This window comes from Kryptolebias marmoratus, linkage group LG23 (genome assembly GCF_001649575.2).
Source record: "Kryptolebias marmoratus isolate JLee-2015 linkage group LG23, ASM164957v2, whole genome shotgun sequence".
In the NCBI taxonomy this organism is placed as follows: domain Eukaryota; kingdom Metazoa; phylum Chordata; class Actinopteri; order Cyprinodontiformes; family Rivulidae; genus Kryptolebias; species Kryptolebias marmoratus.
Window position 1 is genome coordinate 6,708,119 of NC_051452.1, and position 22,788 is coordinate 6,730,906.

The 22,788-nt window shown below is 45.1% G+C and overlaps 2 protein-coding genes and 1 long non-coding RNA gene across 13 annotated transcripts in view; all 3 read left to right on the top strand.

Annotated features, from left to right (window-relative positions):
• Positions 1–13,536, top strand: part of LOC108249003 (inositol polyphosphate-4-phosphatase type I A) — a 35,879-nt gene extending 22,343 nt beyond the window's left edge. For 4 of the 7 annotated variants that reach the window (XM_017438098.3, XM_017438101.3, XM_017438099.3 and 1 more), the window contains 11 exons: positions 289–430; positions 544–702; positions 1,073–1,105; positions 1,799–1,971; positions 2,866–2,989; positions 3,074–3,141; positions 3,212–3,411; positions 3,503–3,600; positions 4,527–4,639; positions 4,728–4,882; positions 6,901–10,308. In XM_017438098.3, coding sequence (XP_017293587.1) covers positions 289–430; positions 544–702; positions 1,073–1,105; positions 1,799–1,971; positions 2,866–2,989; positions 3,074–3,141; positions 3,212–3,411; positions 3,503–3,600; positions 4,527–4,639; positions 4,728–4,882; positions 6,901–7,081 — 1,446 coding nt within the window. In that variant the 3' untranslated portion in view covers positions 7,082–10,308. Of the gene's footprint in view, positions 1–288; positions 431–543; positions 703–1,072; positions 1,106–1,798; positions 1,972–2,865; positions 2,990–3,073; positions 3,142–3,211; positions 3,412–3,502; positions 3,601–4,526; positions 4,640–4,727; positions 4,883–6,900; positions 10,309–12,121 lie in introns of those variants that run through there. The other 3 variants (XM_017438103.3, XM_017438106.3, XM_017438102.3) reach the window with 2 other exon arrangements.
• Positions 4,896–6,424, top strand: LOC119616720. Its single transcript, XR_005232712.1, has 2 exons — positions 4,896–5,760; positions 5,797–6,424. It is a non-coding gene; the product is annotated as an uncharacterized LOC119616720 (long non-coding RNA).
• A 3,133-nt stretch (positions 13,537–16,669) lies between the features above and the next one.
• als2b (alsin Rho guanine nucleotide exchange factor ALS2 b) overlaps positions 16,670–22,788 on the top strand; it is a 23,411-nt gene continuing 17,292 nt past the window's right edge. For 2 of the 5 annotated variants that reach the window (XM_017438130.3, XM_025011115.2), the window contains exons 1-6: positions 16,670–16,829; positions 17,153–17,268; positions 17,566–17,711; positions 17,877–18,793; positions 19,029–19,368; positions 21,740–21,914. In XM_017438130.3, coding sequence (XP_017293619.1) covers positions 17,249–17,268; positions 17,566–17,711; positions 17,877–18,793; positions 19,029–19,368; positions 21,740–21,914 — 1,598 coding nt within the window. In that variant the 5' untranslated portion in view covers positions 16,670–16,829; positions 17,153–17,248. The remainder of the gene's footprint in view (positions 16,830–17,152; positions 17,269–17,565; positions 17,712–17,876; positions 18,794–19,028; positions 19,369–21,739; positions 21,915–22,788) is intronic. The other 3 variants (XM_017438131.3, XM_017438132.3, XM_025011114.2) reach the window with 2 other exon arrangements.

The following is a 22,788-nucleotide window of genomic DNA, read 5'->3' on the forward strand; positions in this document are numbered from 1 at the left end:
GGACAGAAACTGGAAGTTGGAGCCTGAGAACTGAAAGCTCCGCCTCCTGTTCTACTTTTAGAACCTCTAGGAACCACAAGGAAACCTGCAGACTGAGAGAGAAGAGCTCTGTTAGGAAAATATGGAAGAAGATGATCTTTAATCTAAGATGGAGCTTTGTGTGTTAGAAGTAAAATTTTAAATTCTGATTTGAATTTCACGGCCGTCACAATGTTCCTGATAACATTTTGACTTTACTCTGTTAAGAACACAAATCTAGAACCCCCCCGTGTGTCTCTGTCCTGTCAGGAGAAGGTGTGGGTAAACGTGGATAAATCTCTGGAGTGCATCATCCAGCGAGTGGACAAGCTGCTTCAGAAACAGAGGAGACCCAGCGTCGACAGCCAGGGCAGTACCCAGAGTGACCAGCAGGGCGGCGGCACCAAGAAAGGTGACGCTCATTAACGTGACTGAAATCTGTTTCCACAGTCATGTATTTATTCAAAAAAACAAACAATAAGTGCATTAAATCTGTTATTTGACTCTTTGTGTGGCTGTGCAAAGGTGACGCTAAAACACGAGCTTTCTGGATCAACCCAGGAAGTTCGTCCCAGGACTCCCCTCCATCATCATCCTCCTCCTCATCAGAACAACCTCTGCCATCCTCTTCATCAGCACCTGTCCTTTCTTCTGCACGTCCCCCCAGCCCCGAACAGGAAAGCTGTACGTTTCTCCTCCTGCTGCTCCCTTCTTTCAGTCATCCCCTTCAGTTTACGCAGGGTTCACCCTGAAGTGTTTTTCTTACAGTCGAAGCAGCTGTTTACGAACTCTAAAAGAAGTCAAACGTTCCTCTTTGTGTTTTGTGCTTCACTTTGTTGTCAGGATTTAAAGGTTATGTGCTTTTACTCGACATGTTTATGTGATCCGCGGTCAAACGTCTGTAAAAACCTTTATTTTGACACGAACACCAAAGTCTGGAAGTTGTTTTTACTACATTTGACCCAGGTCTGCTGTGTTTTATGTGTTTGTCTCTGTCTTCTGTGGCTCTGCTGATCTTGCATGTTGCTCCTCCGTCCCTCCGTCCCTCCCTCAGATGGAAGCCCCTGTGTCGAGGAGGCGTACCCAGGTAAGAGCTGCTTGCAGGACGCCACATTCTGCAGCGGTGCGACGGCGTTCAGGAAGTTTGAGTCCCTTTAAAATCTGAGCAAGTTAGAAAAACTTTATCTCAAGGTTGTAGCAGACGTCTCAAACCCGTCTCAGTTTATGTTCTGGAAGTTCTGGCGCGCTCAAGAAAGGAATCAAGAATGTCCAGGTCTAAAACCTCACAGACAATAAATAACTAGAAAATTAGAATTTTCTGTCAAAATACAGCATGAGTGCTGATAGATGTTGAATGAATCGGTAACTAGTAAAGTTAAAACGAGCTGAACAGAAGCTAAAGGAAACGTGTGCTGAAAGGGTTGTCCTCTGTTTCTTTGGTCCACAAACTGGTGCAGCCGGTTCTTTTCTTGTCAGAGTTGAGTCACGAACCTACAAATTATCAGCTGTTCCCTGAAGTCACAGCATCTGATGTAACATTTAAAATGTTTCCAACAGGAAATGATTTAATTTTCTCCCCTATTTATTGTCTTTAAGGGGAATAAACCACACGCAGCTCAGCCTGTGTGTCTCTGCCCACATTGTTCAGGTTAAACTCAGAGATGACTGTGAGCGCTTCTGCTTTTACTGTCGCCTCTCTGTTCCGTCTGTCTGTCTGTGTCGTCTTCGTCTAATGAATCCAGCGCTGGGGTGACCTGATTTGTCCCGTGTTCACTCCCAGGTGAGTGGAGCGAGGCGCTGTACCCCCTCCTCACCACGCTCACGGAGTGCGTCGCCATGATGAGCGACAAGGCCAAGAAGTCCATGGTGTTCCTGCTGATGCAGGACAGCGCCCCCACCATCGCCATGGACGTGTCGCTGCAGTACCGCCGGGACGTCGTCTTCTGCCAGACGGTAGGGCCGCTCGCCCACACGCGCGTTTACAGAAATCTGCTCGCTGTTGCTCATCAAAAGGCGACGGAAGCGATGAGCATCACAGCAGGATGAAACAGAAACGACGCTCGTTGTTTATCTGCAGTTTTATTTGTTTGAAGGATGTGAATAACAGGAAAAAGGAGGTTTATCTGCGTGCTCGATGTGGTTTCTGCTGGTTTCATAAGAGGAATAATAAAAATCCTGTCAGACATGAGTCACCAGCTGTTTCCAGTCCGATGTCTCTGCAAGTCATGTGACCTTCAGGCTTATTTCCTGTTATGATGTAAGACCTCAGAGCCAAACTGGACTGTAATCGTTTTATCTGCTCATTGTCACCGCCGCTTCCTGGTAATAAAACACAAGGTGGACTCTGGAAAGAAATCCTTTCAGATCTGCAGAGTGTCTGATGTGTTCAGCCTCCTTTCAGGGAAGTTAAAATATAAACTGTAATTAATTTTATTACAGTTAACGCTTCAATCAGCCAATCAACCAATAGATGTATTCAAACACGGACATAAAACAAGTTGTTCTGTAACAAACTGAATCTTTGTGTGTTGTTTTTTAGATAAAATGGATAATTATTTGGTAAAAGATGGATATTATTTCACACCAAACAGAAAATAGTTATGTATTTTATATTATAGTGTAAATCAATAAGTTGTTTAAATACATTTTTCAGCAGTTTGAGGTCAGAAACACTGTCTGTGACGTGGCAAACTTGGAAGAAATAAATATAAAAGCAGCCTTTTAGACTCGTGACTTGTTGAAGACCGCTACGTGCTGCGCGTTCCCCTGATTGACGTCGATACGCGACGGTTTCCTGGAGCAGAAACGCCTCCTTCCTGCTCTGACTGGAAGTTTTGTGTGTCGCAGCTCACCGCTCTGATCTGCAGCTTCATCATCAAACTGAGGAACTGTCTCCAGGACAACGGCTTCCTGCGGCAGCTCTACACCATCGGCCTGCTGGCTCAGTTCGAGTCTCTGCTCAGCACCTACGGTCCGACACGCCTCCCTCAGAGCCCAGCCTAGTCTCCTCAGACTCCCTGCAGAGTTGGTAATGTCTCTGTGTGTTTGTGTGCAGGAGAGGAGCTCGCCATGTTGGAGGACATGAGCGTCGGCGTCATGGATCTGCGGAACGTCACCTTTAAGGTAGACATAAACGGCTACTGTCTGTGGGAAAACAAATGGGACAAAAAATTTTTTTTTTTTGTTTGTTCAGGTCACCCAGGCAGCTGGAAGCTCCGCCCCCGACATGCTGCCCATCATCACGGGGAACAGGGACGGCTTCAACGTTCGCATCCCGCTGCCGGGGACCATGTTTGATGCGCTGCCGCGTGAGATCCAGAGCGGGATGCTGCTGAGGGTGCAGCCGGTTCACTTCAACGTCGGCATCAACGAGCAGCAAACGCTGGCTGAGAAGTGAGTCGGACAGAGACGCTTCTATAGACTCCTGACGCTGCAGGCAAGAAAAACCTGACTCTGTGTGTGGGTGTGTGTGTGTGTGTGTCAGGTTTGGAGACACGTCACTGCAGGAAATAATCAACACAGAGAGTCTCTCCAGGCTGAACTCGTACTACGAACAGTTCAAAGAAGTCCTGCCGGAGGACTGTAAGTACAGAACACCTGACTTCTGCAAATATTTACAAGGAAATCTTAGTTCTGTTTATTGTGACTAAAACTGGAATAAAGTCAGAAGAAAAATTGATGAGGAGAACAGGTGGTTGGATTTTCTGCTTTATTTTAGCTACTTGCCTTTTTAATCATTTGACCTATAAATGAGCCGTTCATACCAACCCGTCCTGAACTTGCTGTAATAGTCTTTAGCTCATCTCATTAGTTTCCAGCAGCAAAGCCTCAACCTTCCCTTCAGGTTGTTGCCTCAGCTGCTCAGCAGGGGTCCGTCAGCAGGCTGAGGTTCACTGATCGGCAAAAATCAATCTGTGTGATTGATTTGTTTAAGCGAGAGAAGTTGCACTTCCTGCTAAACTGATGTGTGAACGTTGATCACAGGATGATGCTGAAATCAGCTGGTGAAGCTGGAACCCAGCTGTTAAAGTTCAAATGAAGAGAGTGGTGGCTAAAGGGAGGAGAATGGTGGCTAAAGGGAGGAGACTGGTAGCTAAAGGGTCAGAATGGTAGCTAAAGGAAGGAGAACGGTGGCTGAAGGGGGTCAGAGCGGTGGCTGAAGGGGGTCAGAGCGGTGGCTGAAGGGGTCAGAGCGGTGGCTAAAGAGGGTGAAGCAGTGGCTAAAGGGGGGTGAACGTGGCTAAAGGGGGGAGAACAGTGGCTAAAGGGGTCAGAGCGGTGGCTAAAGGGGGGTGAACGGTGGCTGAAGGGGTCAGAGCGGTGGCTAAAGGGGTCGAAGTGGCAGCTAAAGTAGCAGAATGGTGGCTGAAGGGGGGAGAACAGTGGCTAAAGGGGTCGGAGCGGTGGCTAAAGGGAGGAGAATGGTAGCTGAAGGAAAGAAAACGGTAGCTGAAGGAGCAGAATGGTATCTAAATCTCACTCCTGTTTCCTTCCTCACCTACACCCAGGCCTCCCGAGGTCTCGCTCCCAGACCTGTCTCCCTGAGCTGCTGAGGTTTCTGGGCCAGAACGTCAGCGCCAGGAAGAACAAGAATGTGGACATCCTCTGGCAGGCTGCCGAGGTGAGGAGGGAACGCCATCCTGACGTTTAATCCCACCAACAAACAATCCGATCCTAAAACGCACTTCCTGTCCTCTTCTGCGTCTTAGGTCTGCCGCCGGCTGAACGGCGTCCGCTTCACCAGCTGCAAGAGCGCCAAGGACCGCACCGCCATGTCTGTGACGCTGGAGCAGTGCCTGATCCTGCAGCACGAGCACGGCATGGCGCCGCAGGTCTTCACGCAGGCCCTCAACTGCATGCGCAGGTAGGACGGTGCCTGAACAAAAAAATAAATAAAGCAGGGCTCGTTTGTCAGGTTTGTTTACAACACTGATGGTATTCAGATCTTCAGTTTTTAAACTTTTTTTCTTTTACAACAAAAAAAAATATATATTTTGAAATGCCAGAAAGTGGATTCAGATTAGATCTGAATGAGTGAAGTTTCCTCTGAACAGGAAGATCTTTGTGAGTGAATGGAACCAATCAGACGAACCTGACAAACATTTTTACCGGGAGGATGAATCAGCTGTTCTGCTGGAACTCAGGAGTTGGTGTCAGAGGAAATGTGTGAAACTTTAAGTTTCTTCGTCTCATTCTTATCAGACTTTTAAACGGGTTCTTTGTTTTGGATTTCTGAACGTCTGCCGGCTTGATTGGTTGAGTAAAAACCACCTGAAACGATCAAACTTTATTCCTTTACTTTCTCTTTTTCCCATTCTTGTTGGGTTTGTGTAAAAACTGATGACAGAAGGGCGACGCTGTGACTCAGCAGGAAATGATTTCCAGTTTGAACAAACTGTGACCTTATCTCTGTGAACAACAAACCTGAAAGCTGCTTGCATGATTCTGTGTAAAATCTGTCCATCTTTCTTCCTCTCCTCTCATCTGCCTGCTCCTCCTCCTCCTCCTCCTCCTCAGCCAGCAGCCATGACGGCCCGTTTGAGTTTGATGCATGATTGAGGCTCCATCGTCCCCTTTCATGTCCTCCTTTCCCTTTTTCCATCTTAAATTACAACTTCAACAAAATTAGGATGTTGTGTAAAATGCAAAGAAACCTTTCGGGGGGAATCTGATGGCAGCAACTCGTCTCTGTCCAGCATCTCCTCTTCTTCTCCCATCAGTCTGTAAACATCTGGACCTGAGGTTGTCCCATTCTGTCTGTAAACATCTGGACCTGAGGTTGTCCCATTCTGTCTGTCCAACAGTCCTGGATGGGAGCAGATGTTGCTCTAAAACCTGGAGATCCTTTCCAGAGGCACTAATGCACCCCCATACCATCAGAGAGGCAGGCTGGATGGTTTGGACCCGTCTGACCTCAGAACAGTTCTCAAGACTCTTCAGATCTGTTGGATCTTATGAACTGGAGATGATGGGAGATTAAAGTCGTCCCAGTTTTCCGTTGAGGAACTTTATTTTGAAATTGTTCCACTATCTTTATTCAGTTCCTGTCAGCCTGGTGAACCTCTGCCCATCTTTACTTCTGACAGATTCAGCCTCTAAATTCTCTTTTTATCCTCACTCCTCTTCCTCACCTGCTGATAATTAACCTCATTGGTTACTAAAAGCTCCTCCAGATGTTTCTGATTCGTCCCACTAACCTTTACAGGATTTTGTTGCTCCTGCAGCAACTTTTAAAGAAGTGTTGCTGCCATAAAGTCCAAAATGACCTAATTTTAAATTTCCCAAACATCTGATTTGTTTGCTGTTCCACCTCTGAATCAAACCTGCTTTTTGTTCTTTTTTTACACAACATCCCAACGTTTAGTTGCTGTTAATGAACAGAAATAACAAAGTAGATTTAAAGCTGCATGACTGTCAGCCTTTTTACTGATGTCCAAAAAGTCTGTTTGTGGTTTTTATTTATGAACCCAAATCTCCTCCTCCTCTTCCTCCTCCTCCATCTTCATCCCATGCCGTAGAGTACAGAAACATGGTGAGTCTTCCTCTGAGAGCATCTCTTAATTTCTCTTTTCTCTTCTCTTCCTCCTCCTCCTCCGTTTCCCACCACATCAACGTTATTTTGACTCATTTCCTTGGTTGTTGTGGTCGTTTGTTTGTTTACTGATTGTGTTTTTGTTTTGACTCCCATCATCGCCGCCTCTCTGGTTGTTAATTTGCCATCTCTCTGCCTGAATATGTGCGAACCATCTGTTTGATTTGGCCGCCTGTCGTCTTCCTCCCCCTCCCATCCTAACACTCGTCCTCCTCCTCATCTTTACGCCATCTTCCCTCCTCCTCCTCCTCCTCCTCTTCCTCCTGCCCCCCCTCCCGGGGACTCGGCAGCGTTGGGACGAGGGAAGGGGTGATCCAGAAGAACCTGAGCGGCCTGCTGCCGGTGCGGGACCTGCACCTGGACCCCAGCCTCTTGTACTCGCTGCCGCTGCTGGCGCTCAGCCCCAACCTGCTGGTAGTCTGGATCTTCCTCAGCGTGGCGTACTTCCTGGCCAAACTCCGCTGCAGCTGAGAGACTCTGAGTGTTTCTGAAACGAGTGTGTGTGTGTGTGTGATCCAAACACACACACACACACTGTCCGACCTAAGGGCTTCACACGACCCGTTCATCCAGTTCCTCTACAGTCGCTGTTTTTCTGTTTCTTCTTGTCAGATTTCTGCTCCCTCTGAGCTCACTGAAAACAGGAACACCTTCGAACTCTTCCTCTTCCTCCTCCTCCTCATCCACCTGAGATGAAGATGTTAGAAATATTTCAGTTCTTGTTGTGAAACCTGCTGCCACCAGGACTATAAATCCTCTTCTTCACTGAATTATCAAACTAAACTAAAGGCCTAACAGCGCTTGAGGGAATGCATATCGCCCGCCACCTTTCAGGCCACGCCCTTAGACTAATATCATCTTCTGTCAGTGGTTTTTCCAGTCCTGGTCCTGGAGGACCTCAATCCTGCAGGTTTTAGATGTTTCTCTGCTGTGACTCACTTGGTTTGAATGAATGAGTGAAAAATCTAGAACCTGCAGGACTGTGGCCCACCAGGACCTGGACCAGGACCAGGACCGGGACTGGACACCGCTGGCTTATGTAGAGAAAAGACCAAGTTGTTGCCTGATCTCATGCAGTCTTATGAGGACGACCCTCAGCTACTACCACACCAGATTTTAGCTCGGCGTCTGTAAAATTCACAGAGTTGTAGCTGTTTTTGTGTTTGCTAACGTTGATCAGCTGTGGTGGCCATCTTGGATTGTTTTAATCTTAAAAGTTAATCAGTCGTAGACGAACATCCAGTGATCTGTTTCATTAAACTTCATCCAGTGGGTCATGAGATATTTTGCTAACAGACGCGCACAGAAGCAAAAACAATCGTCCGCCTTCTTGTTTTGGTGAATTTCGTTTCCAGAAACTCATTTATCAATTTCTAAAGGCTCTGAAGTTTGACGGGCTCGAAGGTGATCGTTTTACTCGTCTGTTATTTGATGCAGGAGGATTCAGTGTTTTTATTCTCAGCCGGTTCAGGCCGAACAGCAGACGTCGCCCCCCGGTGACCACACTCCAGCTCTGCCTTATTTCTCTCACTCTGAAGCAGCTGGAAGGCGCCGGTTTGTTTGGGAAACCTGTAAATCCGTGTAAAGATGCTCTCCGGTAGCTTCATGGCCGCCAGCAGCGGCTTTAATGGATGCAGAGATTTAAGTTCCGGCTTCTTCCGTTTCTGCGCCTCGTGGTCTTCCTTGTGGTCTTCCTCGTGCTCCTGCACTCCAGTTTCTCTTTGAGCCAAAGTGAAGCAGCAGAACTGTAGCTTGTATTTATTTCGTGTTTATTTTCAGGGTTGTTGTTTTTCATGAGGTCCTGCTTTAAGAAGAAGATGAAGCAGCAGATCTGGGGTCAGAATGTCTTTAAATCTGCGGTTCCTGACACGACAGTTGGTTTCATCTTGTTCTCTGCTTCCGTTGAGGATTTATGCCAACATGAGAACGTCACCTGACTCCACAGTTTGTTTTGGGGGAAGTACGGAAGCCCTGAAGGTCCTGTTTTCTGAGGCTGACCAAAAGTAGATTTTCTGTCGACTTAAATCCAGATGAGAGTTTATTTTGGGGGCGTGGACGGTGGCTTCTTTCTTGTGACGGGGAGTTTTTCACACCCAGAAAATAAACTTTTTGTCTGGTTTAAAGTCTTAAAACCAACCGGGAATAAATAACAAGCATCTGGTCGGACTCAGACGGGACGTTTACAGAGCAAAATGTTTTCTTTTGGCTCTGAGGAAAAGGTCAGCAGTTTAGTTTTTACTTTATCATCGTGACAAAACGACTAAAATGACTTTTCTAAAAGCTAATTTCCTTAAATGCGTTCCTCCGAGATGTGAGGTCGTCTAAATAATTACAGGAAAAATATCTACTGAGCTCCTCTAACTGTAGCTTGTTGTAAGTGGTAGAATTTAAATAATTATGAAATGAAACGTCAGGTGTGTTCAGTGTCCTGCGAACCGTCTGCTCTTCATCTCTGAGGAAGACAAAGCAGCAGAGCTCGGTCTTCAGGCTCCTGTTCTGATTGGACGACGTTCAGGTGAAAACGCTGCAGGTCGTTGGAAGCATTTCTGTTCCTGAATTTAACGAGCTTCAGCTGCAGAGTGACGGAGCCGCTCTTCATTATGCAACGGGATGGATGGATGGATGGATGGATGGATGGATGGATGTTTTCATGCTCGCACCAAAAGCTTTAGTTTGTTTGATTCCCGTCAGACTTTTCTTTGGTTTATTTGTCCGAAAAGAAAGAAAGTTTAAAGTAACTCATCAAAATGTCTGATAAACAATTTTAATGTATTCATAATTCAAGTTTTACCTCAACTGCTCAAAAATAGTTCAACCTAAATTTATCTTTTATATTTGCACAGATGATAAAGTTTATCCAACTTATAAAACAAGTAGAAGATTAAATGGATATAAACCAGAATCAACTTTCATGCCTGAATATATTTTTTATCATATTTAAAATGTATATGTATGATATTTATTACATTTCCCCCCTATGCTAATGAATTGTTGTAAAAATGATTATTTTAGTTTTATATTAATAATAATAATGTGTTAGACCCTAAAAAGATGCACTTTAAGTGGTTGAGTGTGGATATTAGAGCTATAAACAGTTAAAGAATTTTAATCAGTACCAGATGTGTTAAAATCTATTTTGAATCATTCAGGAGGTTCACTTTTTGATCCAAATCATTATGACCAACCCAGAACAAAATGACCTCTGGGAGTTTCTCGACCTTCCAGCATTCGTACGTTAAAGATCCTTTGGCTTCTGAAAGAATTTAACATCTTTACTGTTTTCTTAAACTCATAAAAGACATTTCTCCACTTCATTTTAATTCATACCTTAGTTTTTACATTTATTATTTGCCAAAAATAAAAAAAACTCCATTTAAAACAAACCAAGCTGCACCCAACTCGTTAGCTTATCAATGCTAATTTTATTAGCATTAATAAAATTATATTCAGCTATATGTTTGTTTTTTTTACATTTCAGTTTATGTAGCTTTAATGAACACAAATATATATTTAATTTTTGAAGTTCTGAAAGGTTTGTTTTTGTTTTACTTTGTACAAAACTGTTCTAGCAGCTTTCCCGCCTTTTTCAGTGATTTTCCAGATGTAGCTCAAGTCTTCTTTTAAGGCTGAAAACAGAAACGCAAAGGTTTACCAAATAAAATAATTTATCTGAAATGTTAAAAACTAAAGAGAATAAATCACCAAAGTGTAAAATTTGATTATTAGCCGCTAAAATTAGTGATATTTTATAATGGAAACTTCTATCAGCTGCTAGTTAGCTGATTGATGCTAATTCTATCAAACTTCAGCTGCTTGTTTTAATACATCTTAAATTGTGTAGATTTATTTAACACATGTATAAAGTTTTGAGGTTTAACACAACTATGCCAGCAGCTTCCTGCAGTTTCCCGCCTTTTTCAGGTATTTTCCAGGTGTAGCTAAATATTTTTTCAGTTGCTAGCATAAAGCTTTACCCAATCAGAGCATTGTCTTTTTTTTCCTTGAGCTTTAGTTTTTATACATGTGGATATTTTTTTAGGTTTAAAGTATAAAAATTATTTGTGAAATAATTTAGCTTATTTAAGCTAACTGGCTAATGGGGGTGGCCAAGTTTTAAAATCTGTCGGCTGCTTCCTTTATGGATGATCTCCAAACTACAGGACAGCAGGTCTCACCTCCATTTTGTTAACCTTCCCTTTCACTCTCGAAGCTCTTCTTCTGTCACGAATCACCTGATGCTAAATTCCGCCCACTCCGGCTTGCCTGTTCGCTCTTCTTCACCTCTGTCCTGTTCAGCTGCTTTGAATGGTTGATTCAGGTACCTGAACTCCTCCTCCTCCTCCTCCTCCTCCTTCTCCATCTTTTACTCCAACCTGGTTCGTCTCATGGACTTCAGATCAAACCTCCACTTCTCCAGACTCTCTTCCACCTGCTCCCTGCTCTCACTGCAGATCATCCGCTAAAAGGCTGTTAGCAAAAAGCAAATTAATTCACCTTTAACTCCTTTAAACCCCCAATTAATTAATTAATTATTAAACTATTGATGGGTATTTTATTTTCAAAACTACCTCCTGTGAGTTTCAGGTTAGGATTAATTTAAAAATAAATAAAATAAAATAAAATGTTATCTTTTAGCTGCAGGAAGGAGGGAATATGCGCTGAATTTAACTAAAAATAAATGCTGAAGAGGTGATATTCTTTATTATTATCTATATTTACAAGAATTACACTGAAGTGCTTCAGAAAGATATTTATTAAGCATTTTGTTGAACTGAAAGAGGAGCCATTTTCTTCCATCTTTTGTTGTATTTTTGTTTGGATTACAGATGTTTCAGTAAATAATTTGTATAAAAACTGTATTTAGATGCTTCTGTTGGTTCAATTCATTGTCAGCAACATATTCTGAATAAGAGTATAGAAACATTAATATATATGATTGTTTTGGGTGCTGTTTGTTTTTTATAATTAATCTGCTTTGATGACAGATCTGTATTTTCCTTTTTGTGGTAAATTAACTGAACTAACCTCCTGATAGGTTGTGGCGTTCAGACGTGTTTTTGGTAAAATCTTCTGTCTTCTCTTACTTCAGTCTCTTAATTGTTGGAATTAAGTTCAGGAGAGAAGTTTCTTTTATTTTTATATTTATTTTGTCTTTGAACAAAGAAGGATCTTTATTCTTTCTGCTGTTGCAGAGTTTTCTTTCACTCGTCTCGGATCAGAAGCTTTGTCTTGTCACGTCTGAGCTTCTAAATGTCCAACAATGAAAACCTTCATCAGTTTTTCTCCTCACTGTCCCTCTGCTGCCAAAATAAAAGTTTTGTGCCTCCATCTGCGAAAATAGAAACGGGTTTCAGTGTCGTTACTCAGTTTTTTTTACTTCTTTAAGCCGGTTCAGTTTGTTCAGTTCTGTTAAACATCATGCCTCCTGTTTTCTGTTTTTCTTTTGCTCTCATCCTGTCTCCTCCACCTCCTCCACCTCCACCTCCTCTCCTCCACCTCATGTCTCCTCAGCGAGGGCTGCAGGCGAGAAAACACGCTGAAGAACGTCGGCTGCAGGAAGTACGCCTTCAAGTCTCTGCAGCTCAAATCCTTCCCCAAACACTACCGCCCGCCGAACGGCACCTACGGCAAACTGGAAACCTGAGGGGGACGCCGTGGAGGAGCGTCAGAGACACAGCTGGACCGACGAGCCCGGTGATGGGACTGAGGACGAGGACGACGCTGCGTTCAGGGACATTTCAGCTGTTCCGGTCACGCGGTGATGTAGCAGAGCTTTTAGGTTCGATCTGAGTGACGGAGCAGATCTCAGCGTTTTAAATCCTGTTATTATTCATGACATGATGAATAGATTTTATCTTACTGCCTCAAACTAACAAACGCACTGATAATCAGCATCTGAAGTGCAACGTTTTAAATTTAAAACAGCTGAAATGATTCAAACAGGATGACTGTAAAATGCTGTAAGCTAATCGTGTTTAAATATTTAAGTCTCATGGAGGCTTCGGCTTCAGCTGTTTTGGTCCTCAGACTGAAAGGATTAGTTTCAGAGACTGAAAGCAGGACGTGGAGCTGCTGCCCGAGTGCCCATGAGCAGCATGTGAATCTGGAGTCAGTCGCTGGACTGGAGCCGACTCAAAACGTTTCACTGCTTACATTCAAAAACATTTTCACGCCGTTCCACAGGAGGGCGCCACTGCTCCTCCTGACCTCTACTAACCTGCAAAACCTTCAGCTGCGAGCCAGAAGAATGCTGGCCGACAGGTGCTAATGGCTAAACGCGCTGCTAACCGCTAAACCCGCAGCAAAAAGCTAAACCTGCAGCAAATGGCTAAAGGCTTCAGACACATGAATGATGCTGCCGTTAGCTGCAGGTTTAGCCATTAGCTGCAGGTTTAGCCATTAGCTGTGGGTTTAGCCATTAGCTGTGGGTTTAGCCATTAGCTGCGGGTTTAGCCATTAGCTGCGGGTTTAGCCATTAGCTGCGGGTTTAGCCTCTAGCTGCGGGTTTAGCCTCTAGCTGCGGGTTTAGCCGCTAGCTGCGGGTTTAGCCGTTAGCTGCGGGTTTAGCCGTTAGCTGCGGGTTTAGCCTCTAGCAGTGGGTTTAGCCTCTAGCTGCGGGTTTAGCCGCTAGCTGCAGATTTAGCCTCTAGCTGCGGGTTTAGCCGCTAGCTGCAGATTTAGCCGCTAGCTACGGGTTTAGCCGTTTGCTGGGGGTTTAGCCTCTAGCTGCGGGTTTAGCCTCTAGCTGCGGGTTTAGCCGTTAGCTGCAGGTTTAGCCGTTAGCTGTGGGTTTAGCTGTTTGCGCCTGGCGGCCAGCTTTTAGAAGCATCTTACTGGTAACTTTCTTTGTTTTAAATGGTAAAACTGGAAATCTTTGAGAGATTTTTCACTTTCTGTTGCAGAAATAAAAACACTTATTTTTATTATTTGTCTTGTTTAAACCATTAATCTCAGGTTCATTTTTAAATAATAAAAAAACATCTGATTTTTTTTCGTTGGAGCAACCAGACAAAGTTTGGTTCCTTCAGCCTCTATGAACTTCTGAACTGGGCTGGATCAGCTCAAACGCTGCAGTTTGTTTAGCTGATCGGGAATAAAACTGATTTATTTAATGGAAGAAAAGAAGAAAGATCAACTTACAGTCATTTATAAAAAAAGTTATTTTTATTCTAAAAGTCTCTTAAAGAACATCCTTACCTTCAGGAGGAGAAAATGTTTCGTACTGATGAATTCTGAGAGGCTGGACTTTAAGAACAGGTGAATCCTGATGTGTGACTCAGCAGTTTTTGGGGCTAACTGAGGAGCTACGTCATGGTTTGGCTCTGAAAAAGAGGAATGGGTCGGTCGCACAATCTGGAGGATTAAAATCCAAACTCATGGAGGTAAAAACCAGTACCTCATACAACTCCTCAGCTTCTCGTCAAAACAAAGATGGCGTCTGCGGTTCTCTCGACAGTCATGTGTTCTTCCTTTGACACCTCCCTGTTCGCCCTTCTTCATATAAAAACGGAAGCACAGAAACATAGTAACAAATGGGGTCAGAGTTCAAACATCTGTCTGCAGCAGAGGATGGTGAATCTGAGGGGACAGTTGGCCGTCATGGTGCAAAACCAAAACCCTGCTTTGGGATTAAAACCGTTTTTATTGGGTGAATAAAACTGTACTGTTCAATATTTAATGTTTAAACGTCAGGATTGTAGGTTTTCTGCAGACTAACTAAAGACCTGATGAGACAAACTGCAGAAGAATCAGAACATTAATCTGAGAAAAGTGACCCCAGAAACAACAATATAAACAGCTGTCAGAAATGAGAAACAAATCTTTGCTGGCTAATATCAGTTAGCTGTGGCAGCCATCTTGAATCGGATGTATTCGTACATCCTAGTCTGACTTTCTGAGAGTTTAAAGAAAGTTATTTTTATTTCATTACAACTTGGCAACATTTAAATATTTTAAACAATCGTTTGGTCTTAAAGCTCTGAAGAGTTTTCTTTTCCTGTTTTATTTTGAAATTTATATTTATTTGAAGTTTCTGTTAAAGACGGAAGTTTTATTTAGAAAAGCACGTAACGAGCAAACTGCGCAAAGTTAATAAAAAAACAAACGAGTTGAATCTAGAACCGGTCGGAAGTGGTGTTAAAGTAAATATATCAAAGTTAAAGGTTTATTCAGTTATTTGGAGTGCAGTGCTACAAGCAAAGTGATGTTTAGTCATTTGGAAATGTCATTTTTATTTATTATCTGTTATATCGGCATAAGTTCGCTGATGTGGGTTTATGTTGGTGACAAGCAGAGTTTCAGTAAAATGAATCATTTCCTAGAGTCTCTTCATCATTTTCCGTCATCGCTCTGAAGTGTTGAACGCAGAGAGCCAAACAGGAACGCCAACGAGGCAGGAAATAACAAATCTGGACGGCGTGGGGAGGAACCGAGTCGTTCTTCAGCTTCTGAAGGTCCAGAAGGTTTGATGGATGTGGTTCGTTTAAAATTACAACCCAGAGTCTCATGCTGTTGGACCCACCAAGGACCGGCGCCGGCCTCCTCCCGCCGTCCGGAGGTGAAACTCCTCGCGGACTGTGTGACATCATCGTGACGCTCGGGGGTTCCTCTGGTGAAACATGGAGCTCTGGTTCCCGAAAGCATCACAAAAACGTGTTTTCAAAGCGGTCCTCGCTCTTCTTCTGCTTCCATTTCACCAGATAAACATGGCGGCAGTAACCTCCTCAGTGTCCTGCAGCGGTCTGCCACAGCTGGCCCCGCCTCCTTCTAAGCAGGTAGCTCCGCCCACACATTCAGCCCACATAAACTCTAAAAACCAGTCATTATGATTAGAAATCAGAGAAATGGACACCAGAGGGTTTTATGATAGTGTTTAACAAAAAGAAAAACATTAAAACTCATTATTTTTTGTTTTATTTAATTTCCCCTTTAAAGCTTTGGCATTTAGGACAGCGGGTGATATGCATTCCTCCAAAGAAAGCTACCTCTGAAGGCTTTATTAAGAATAAACTAGATCACTAAAGATTTTTTTTTAATTATTTTTATGATCAAACGTTTCGATCTAATCTGTGCTGAAAAGATGTTTTGTTCATTTTGTTTACGAGTCTCGTGGAAAAACAAGTTGCTATTTTTAAGTCGTTAAAGTTGTGTAACGGCAGCCGCTCGATAACCACTTTAAGTCTTCGCGCTTCTTCCTTTCTGGCCCTCCTCAGAACCCGTAGAACCCGTTGCTTTCCGAATGACAGCTCCGGAGAGCAGAAGAATGTTAAGAGGTCTCACTCTGGCCGCGTTCTGATGAACCGAACGGGAGAAACTTCAAATTTAGAGAAGAGTTTGATCAAAAACTGAAAAATAAAACTAAAAAATTATTATTTATTTATCATTATTATCGTTTTGAGTCATGTTTTTCATTTGAAGGCAGGCTGCTGCTTTTATATTTCACGATTTACTGTTCAGCTATTGCAAATGGATTTTTTTTTGACACCCACTTTTCTAGTTTTTTTACAGTGTATTTAAAGACACATAACACATCATGCTGAGATATGCCAATTTTTCGGGTAATTGGAGTAAAAATGCTATATTTTCCCTTAACATCTTGCTACCTTTTGCAGTTTATAAATAAAACGTAGAGCAGTCTGGCTTCTTGGAAGAAAAACTGTAAATATTAAATATTATAAACAGGCAACATGTGTTAGTTATGCACATAAATGAGCGATAAGCTCCAATTAGAGTCGCTGCTCCTCCTCATCGAAAGGAGTCAGCTGAGGTTTGGGTGTCTGATTAGGAAGCCTCCTGATCGCCTCCTTTTGGTGATGGACATGTTGCCTTGACAACCTGACCACAGATAAGCAGCAAGAAAATGGATGGATTTTGTGTTATCATTGTGCAAACCGAATATCCTTAATGATATTTGTTAAGTTGTTAACAAATATCTAGTTAAGTTGTGTTTTAAGCTGTGTATGAACTGAATATTTAATATTCGCTCGAGCAAGGAAACTGGTGCTGTCACTTTAAGACACGCCCCCTCCGTACTAGCTGTGGCTCGGCCTAGCTGCGGAGCGGCTCCTCCTGCGCGCGTAGACGATCTTTGCGGTTAACCGCTTTAAATCCACCGATGAGCAACAAACTGGGGCTTTTCTCCGCCAGCAGTCCCGAGGACCGACGTGTTTCCCGCCGGTTTGAGCGAGCAGCTGAAGGAAGGAGTCACAAGAAGCTGCTGGTAAGAAACACGAAGCTTTTGACTCGGAAAACAGCGGTTAGTTTGGCAGTTTGTGTTAGCTTTGGTGGCTAGCTGCTCGGTTAGCTGAGCAGCAAGGATGGAAGCACCTGGCAGAGGTTGTGTTGCTAAATTATTTGCTCAATATTTGTGTTTTATCTCTCTAAGCAAGGATATAGCTTGTCAAAATGTAGTGTCCGTCTTAAAACTGAAATAAAATGAGAGTGAATCACTTTCATTTTCATTTTGAGTCCAGTTTGTTTGTGTTTTCCCCCATAAAATTCACGTTATCAGTCGGTAAACAAGCGTTGTTCTGTTGCTTTCAGGGTCTGACAGGAGAAATCTGACTGCTGAGGGTAATGTCCGGGTTGTGACTCCGAACCGGTCCTGATGATGATGATGGAGGAGTGAAGGCCGGAGTGATGGACACCCAGAGGAAGAGGTAGGTCCACCCAGAACAACCCGTCCTGAAGGGGGTCCATGCTGTGTGACCACCATGTGACTTGTTTCTACAGAACAGCACTGTTCAGATGGATCAGACACACACGCACACACACTAGAGTTACTTCTGCAAACTTTGTTTTGTTTTGCTAGCATTTTAGCTGTTTGTTTTTAGTGTTTTGGTGGTTCCTGCTAACATCTCGTCGCTTTAAGCTAAGATTTAGCTTCTGTCCACTTTCAGCTAGCTTTCAGCTGCTGTTAGCTTGGATGTTGATGCTGACTTCCTTGTCTCTCTCAGCTCTGAAGAAGACGATGCTGGGGGGCGGGGCCTCCTCCACACCTGGAAGGGTTACTCTTACAGTGTAGCCCCAGAGAGGCTCCTCCTCCGGCAGCCGGTGGTCCAGGTGGCTCTGGGAGCGCAGCACGGCGTCCTGCTGCTGGACGGTGAGACGACGATCTCTGGACATGCCGCGGCGTTTTGTTTTATTCCTGTCATGTTTGGAAAACTTTTCTTAAAACAACAAAAGGCTAGAATCAAACGTTTGTTTTGTTTTAGATCAGCTGGGTTCAGTAACCCCTCCTCTTTCTTGTTGACTCCTCCCCCTTCAGGAGGACAGGTGTACAGTTTCGGCGAGTTGCCATGGAAACAGAGCCCGTCGCCGGAGGTGGTGGAGCCGACCCTGGAGAGCGCGCTCAGTGGGCAGCGGGTGATCAGCGTGGCGGCGGGCAGCTTCCACTGCGGTGCCGTGACGGAGGACGGCGGCGTCCACATGTGGGGGGACAACGGCGCGGGACAGTGCGGCCTGTCGGGTCTCAGCTCTGTCCCCAACCCGACGCCGGTGGCCCTGCTGGACCCCAGCGCCGCTCAGACAGTGCCGGTCCTGGAGCTGGCCTGTGGGGAGAAACACAGCCTGGCGCTGTCGGTCCAGAGGGAGGTGTGGGCGTGGGGCGGAGCCACGGTCCCCGCGTGGAAACCGCAGAGGGTGGAGCAGCTGGCGGGGCGCTACGTGCTGCAGGTGGCCTGCGGGGCGGAGCACAGCCTGGCTCTGGTGCGCTGCCCGGGCCCCAAGGAAGGCCAGCGGCCCCCGGTGGACAAATGTAACCAGTGCAACCAGCTGCTGTACACCATGACGGACAAGGAGGACCACGTCATCATCTCTGACAGCCATTTCTGCTCGCCGCGGGGGGACGACGGACTCGGCGCGCCCCCTCCCACCCAGAACCTCAAAACCTCCCCGTCTGAGCCGGTCCTCCCCTCTTACAGCTCCTCCTCCACAGTCCCAGCAGCCCCTGCGCCTGAACCAAACACCGACCCGACCTCTGACCCCTCCAGCGCTCAGACCCCGGAGGGGGCGGGGACACGCCTGACGAACGGCGAGCAGCCGGCCTCGGACTCTGACGACTCGGCTCGGTCCAGATCCGCTTCTGCTGCCGCAGGGGTCAAAGGTTCCCCGTACCCCGACGAGCAGGCGGTGAAGGAGTATCTGAGGAAGCTGTCGGACGGAGCGCAGACCGGGTCGAAGGTGGTGAGCACCGTCAGAACCGCCGCTTCATGGCCGCCACAGCCAGTAGACGTTACAAAGCCCTGAAACGGCCATAAGTCGGTTAATGTTACAGATATTGTGCTAAGCTCTGGTGTGGTAGTAGCTGAGAGTCACTCGCAGCAAGGTTTGAAGGTTTGACCAAGATAAAACTGAAACTTCTCAAAGCGGTTGTCATCAGGAAGTATCGATCATTTCTCCACCTTGTTTCCTCCTCCAGCCTCCTGCCGGAGCTCGGGGCTCCTCCACCCTCAACACCCTGGTGGCGTCCTGCGCCTCGGCGGTGGGCGAGCGCGTCGCCTCCACCTACGAGGCCCTGTCCCTCCGGAAGATGATGAACTTCTACCTGCCGTCGCGGCCGGAGGCGCTCAGCGGCGTGAGCGACAGCACGGCCGAGCGCGTCTGCCAGGAGGACTCTGTGCAGGCCAAGAAGAGCTCCAGCACGGGGGACATCCGTGAGGAGGAGGCGGAGAGTCTGCGGCGCCGCCTGTCGCTGCCTGGACTCCTCTCTCAGGGTAGATACGCTGTTCACCTCTTATCCTCCTCCTATGGCCTGCTGCGTAAGTACACCTGGCGTTTGTGCAGGTTGTTGGCTTCGGGCTCGTGTCGGCATGCTGCATGCTCCGCTTCACGTTTCTGCCCGTCTTGTCTGGTCCAGTTCTGCTGAACAGAATCAGAGCAGAACTCTGTGGTGTTTGTGTTTCCAGGTTTGTTCCTGTTAAGGATCTGTGGGTTAAAAATACCAGAATCGGTTGATTTTTAGTTTGTCCGGATGTGGATTTTTTTTATTTTTAAGTTCCTGAACGCATCGTACCTAAAGCTGCATTTATACGCCGCGAGAACTTAAGAAATCTGCTCTCTCTGATGTAGCAGAGACCTTTTATACTGTAAGAGAAACCCCACAGGAAGCCACTCCCCCCGCACACAGCGCCGCTGTGGGATGCTGGCAGAAACGCAGCGAACACGCCGCGTGAAATCGGTTCAACTCGTGTCGTTACGACGCTACGGCAGTCACAGATTACAGCAGTTCTTCTGTTGATGCAGGAGGAGGAGAATGAGAATTCAAAATGTCCATGGCCGTCGAGTCTCGCCGGCTGTGAGAAGACTGTGAAGTTTTCCAACATTTTGAGCGTTGGCAACCAGCGAATAAGCCCGTGGGAAGCAGGGGTGAGGAGGGTGCTGCAGCAGGCATCAAAAACAGCTTGAGCTCTCTGGAACTAGAACCTGGAGCTGATCCATAAAACTGGGTTCTGTGTCTTCGGTTCAAAACGTCGAAGTCTGGATGAGAAACGGAATCAAGTTTAGGTTTTTACAGAAACGCTGAATCAAAAATAACAATAATTAGCTCCAGTCAGCTGATGACTCTGACCTTTAGCACCGAGGTCAAAGGTCAGAAGTGTTTACAGAAACGTCCCGATCAAAAAATGTTGTCAGATTTCCTCACAGCTGAACTTTCAGAATATCTTTCAGATATTTGATAAAATCAGGAGTTTTAAATCGGATTTTCTGAAGGGAACTGAAACTCAGAGCAGCTGCAGGTTTTTAACAGCCGATTGGCAGCTGCCATCTGTTCTAACAGAAGCTAAAACCAGCAGAACTGTGAGCTGAAAGCTAAAATTAGTTAGAAACTTCTGCAGTTAATCAGGGAGCGTTTAGTTTCACTTCCTTTCAGAACAAAGTTTATTTTAACACAGATCGCTATTTTATCAAATATATTCAAAAATGTAAGTGTTTGAGTAGCTAAAAGCTAATATTAGCAAAACAGGAGCTGAAATCTAAAATGAGCTAAAGAATATCCAAAAGCTAACATGATCACAACCCGAGCTAAAAGGTAAAGTTGGCAGCACCCGAGCTAAAAGGTAAAGTTGGCAGCACCCGAGCTAAAAGGTAAAGTTGGCAGCACCCGAGCTAAAAGGTAAAGTTGGCAGCACCCGAGCTAAAAGGTAAAGTTGGCAGCACCCGAGCTAAAAGGTAAAGTTAGCAGAACCTTAACCTCCCAAAAACCACAAGTAAAAGCTAAATTTAGCACAACAGTAGCTTAAAGCTAAATGAGCTTAAGAAGAGGAGCAGGTTTGCTGAAAAAGCTGTGGCCTTAAATTTATTTAAAATATCTTTATTTTATAATTAATAACAAGTTAAATATTGTAAAAACTAGTCCTGACAGCTGAATGTTTTGAAACCAGAACAGTTCAGCTGTTTAAAAACAGCTAAATTAAGCCAGCGGGCTCAGAGCTGTGTGAAAACTACGGTTTCAAAATGGCCGTGCAGGCCCTCCCCCTTTCTGATTGGCTGAATCTTTTTTTTTTAACATCTTAAATCGTAAAATCTTACTTTAAGCCTTGAATCGAGGCGATTATTCTCCCTTAAAAAGAAACAAATCTGTAAGTTTCTCCCACAACCGTCTCATTTCTCCGACTCTGTCGTGTTTCGGTGAACGAACTTCCTCCCGGCTCAGATTGGAGGTTTTCTCGGGTCTGAAAGGTGAAAAGCAGCAGATTTCAGACGGAGAAAAGAGCTTAGGTTCGGTGGAAACACCAGCAGGATTTATCCGATTATTTGGAGCAGAATGAGGGATTTCTGTCGGATTAAAAACACGGGAATGTTGCCCCTCCGCAGGCGGCTACATCACCTCATGCTTTCATTTTCATCCATTCATTCCTCTCTTTACTAACCTGTCGTTGCTGCTGTGTGCATGTGTTCATGTGTCTGTTAGCAAAATATCTGACGAACCAGACAATTAGTTTTCAGAATCAACCTGATTCAAGATGGCCGCCAAAGGTAGTCGGCGTCCAGAGATGATTTTTACAGATATTGAGCTAAAAGCTGAGGTGGTAGCAGCTGAGAGTTGCTCTGAGCTCTCACAGCACGGCGGCGGGTGATAGGCATTCCTTCAGCCGATCTGATCTTCGGCTGATCTTCGGCTGTCTGCAGTGTCACCTCGGCTGCTGAGGAGAGCGGGCCGGCCCAGGATCCGGGCCTTCGCCCTCACCCCGATGGACGGGGGCGTCCCCGAGGCCCCCGAGGTCCTGCCCGCCCTGCAGACGGAGGTGTGGAGCTGGGGACGAGGCGAGGACGGCCAGCTGGGACACGGAGACAACCTGGCCAGGTGGGTACGAGCGCACGGGTTGGACATGCGTCTCACCTTTTTAAAGGAGACGTTCAGGACGTCCTTCGGTCAAAGTCCAACGGAGCGAGAGAATCCAGTCTGAGCTCTGAAAGAAGCAGAACAACAGCTAAAGAAACGGGACATTAGCTGAAGGCTAAAGAAACAGAACATCAGCTAAAGAAGCAGAACATCAGCTAAAGAAACGGGACATTAGCTGAAGGCTAAAGAAGCAGAACTTTAGCTAAAGAAACAGAACATTATCTGAAGACTAGAGAAACAGGACATAAGCTGAAGGCTAAAGAAATGGGACATTAGCTAAAAGGCTCGAGAAACGGAACATCAACTAAATAAATGGGACATTAGCTGCGGGCTAAAGAAACGGGACATTAGCTGAAGAAAAGTGACATTGGCTGAAAGCTAAAGAAACAGAACATCAGCTAAAGAAACTGTACATTAGCTGAAGGCTAAAGAAACGGAACATTAGCTGAAGGCTAGAGAAACAGAACATACAGGTGCTGGTCATAAAATTAGAATATCATGAAAAAGTAGATTGATTTCAGTAATTCCATTTAAAAAGTGAAACTTGTATATTGTATTCATACATTACATACAAACTCATATATTTCAAATGTTTATTTCGTTTAATTTTGATGATTACAAATGACAACAAATGAAAATCTCAAATTCATCATATCAGAAAATTAGAATATTACTGAAGAGCAATAAAAACAAAGGATTTATAGAAATGTTGGCCAACTGAAAAGTATGAACATGAAAAGTATGAGCATGTACAGCACTCAGTATTTAGTTGGGCCTCCTTTGGCCTGTATTACTGCAGCAATGCGGCGTGGCATGGAGTCGATCAGTCTGTGGC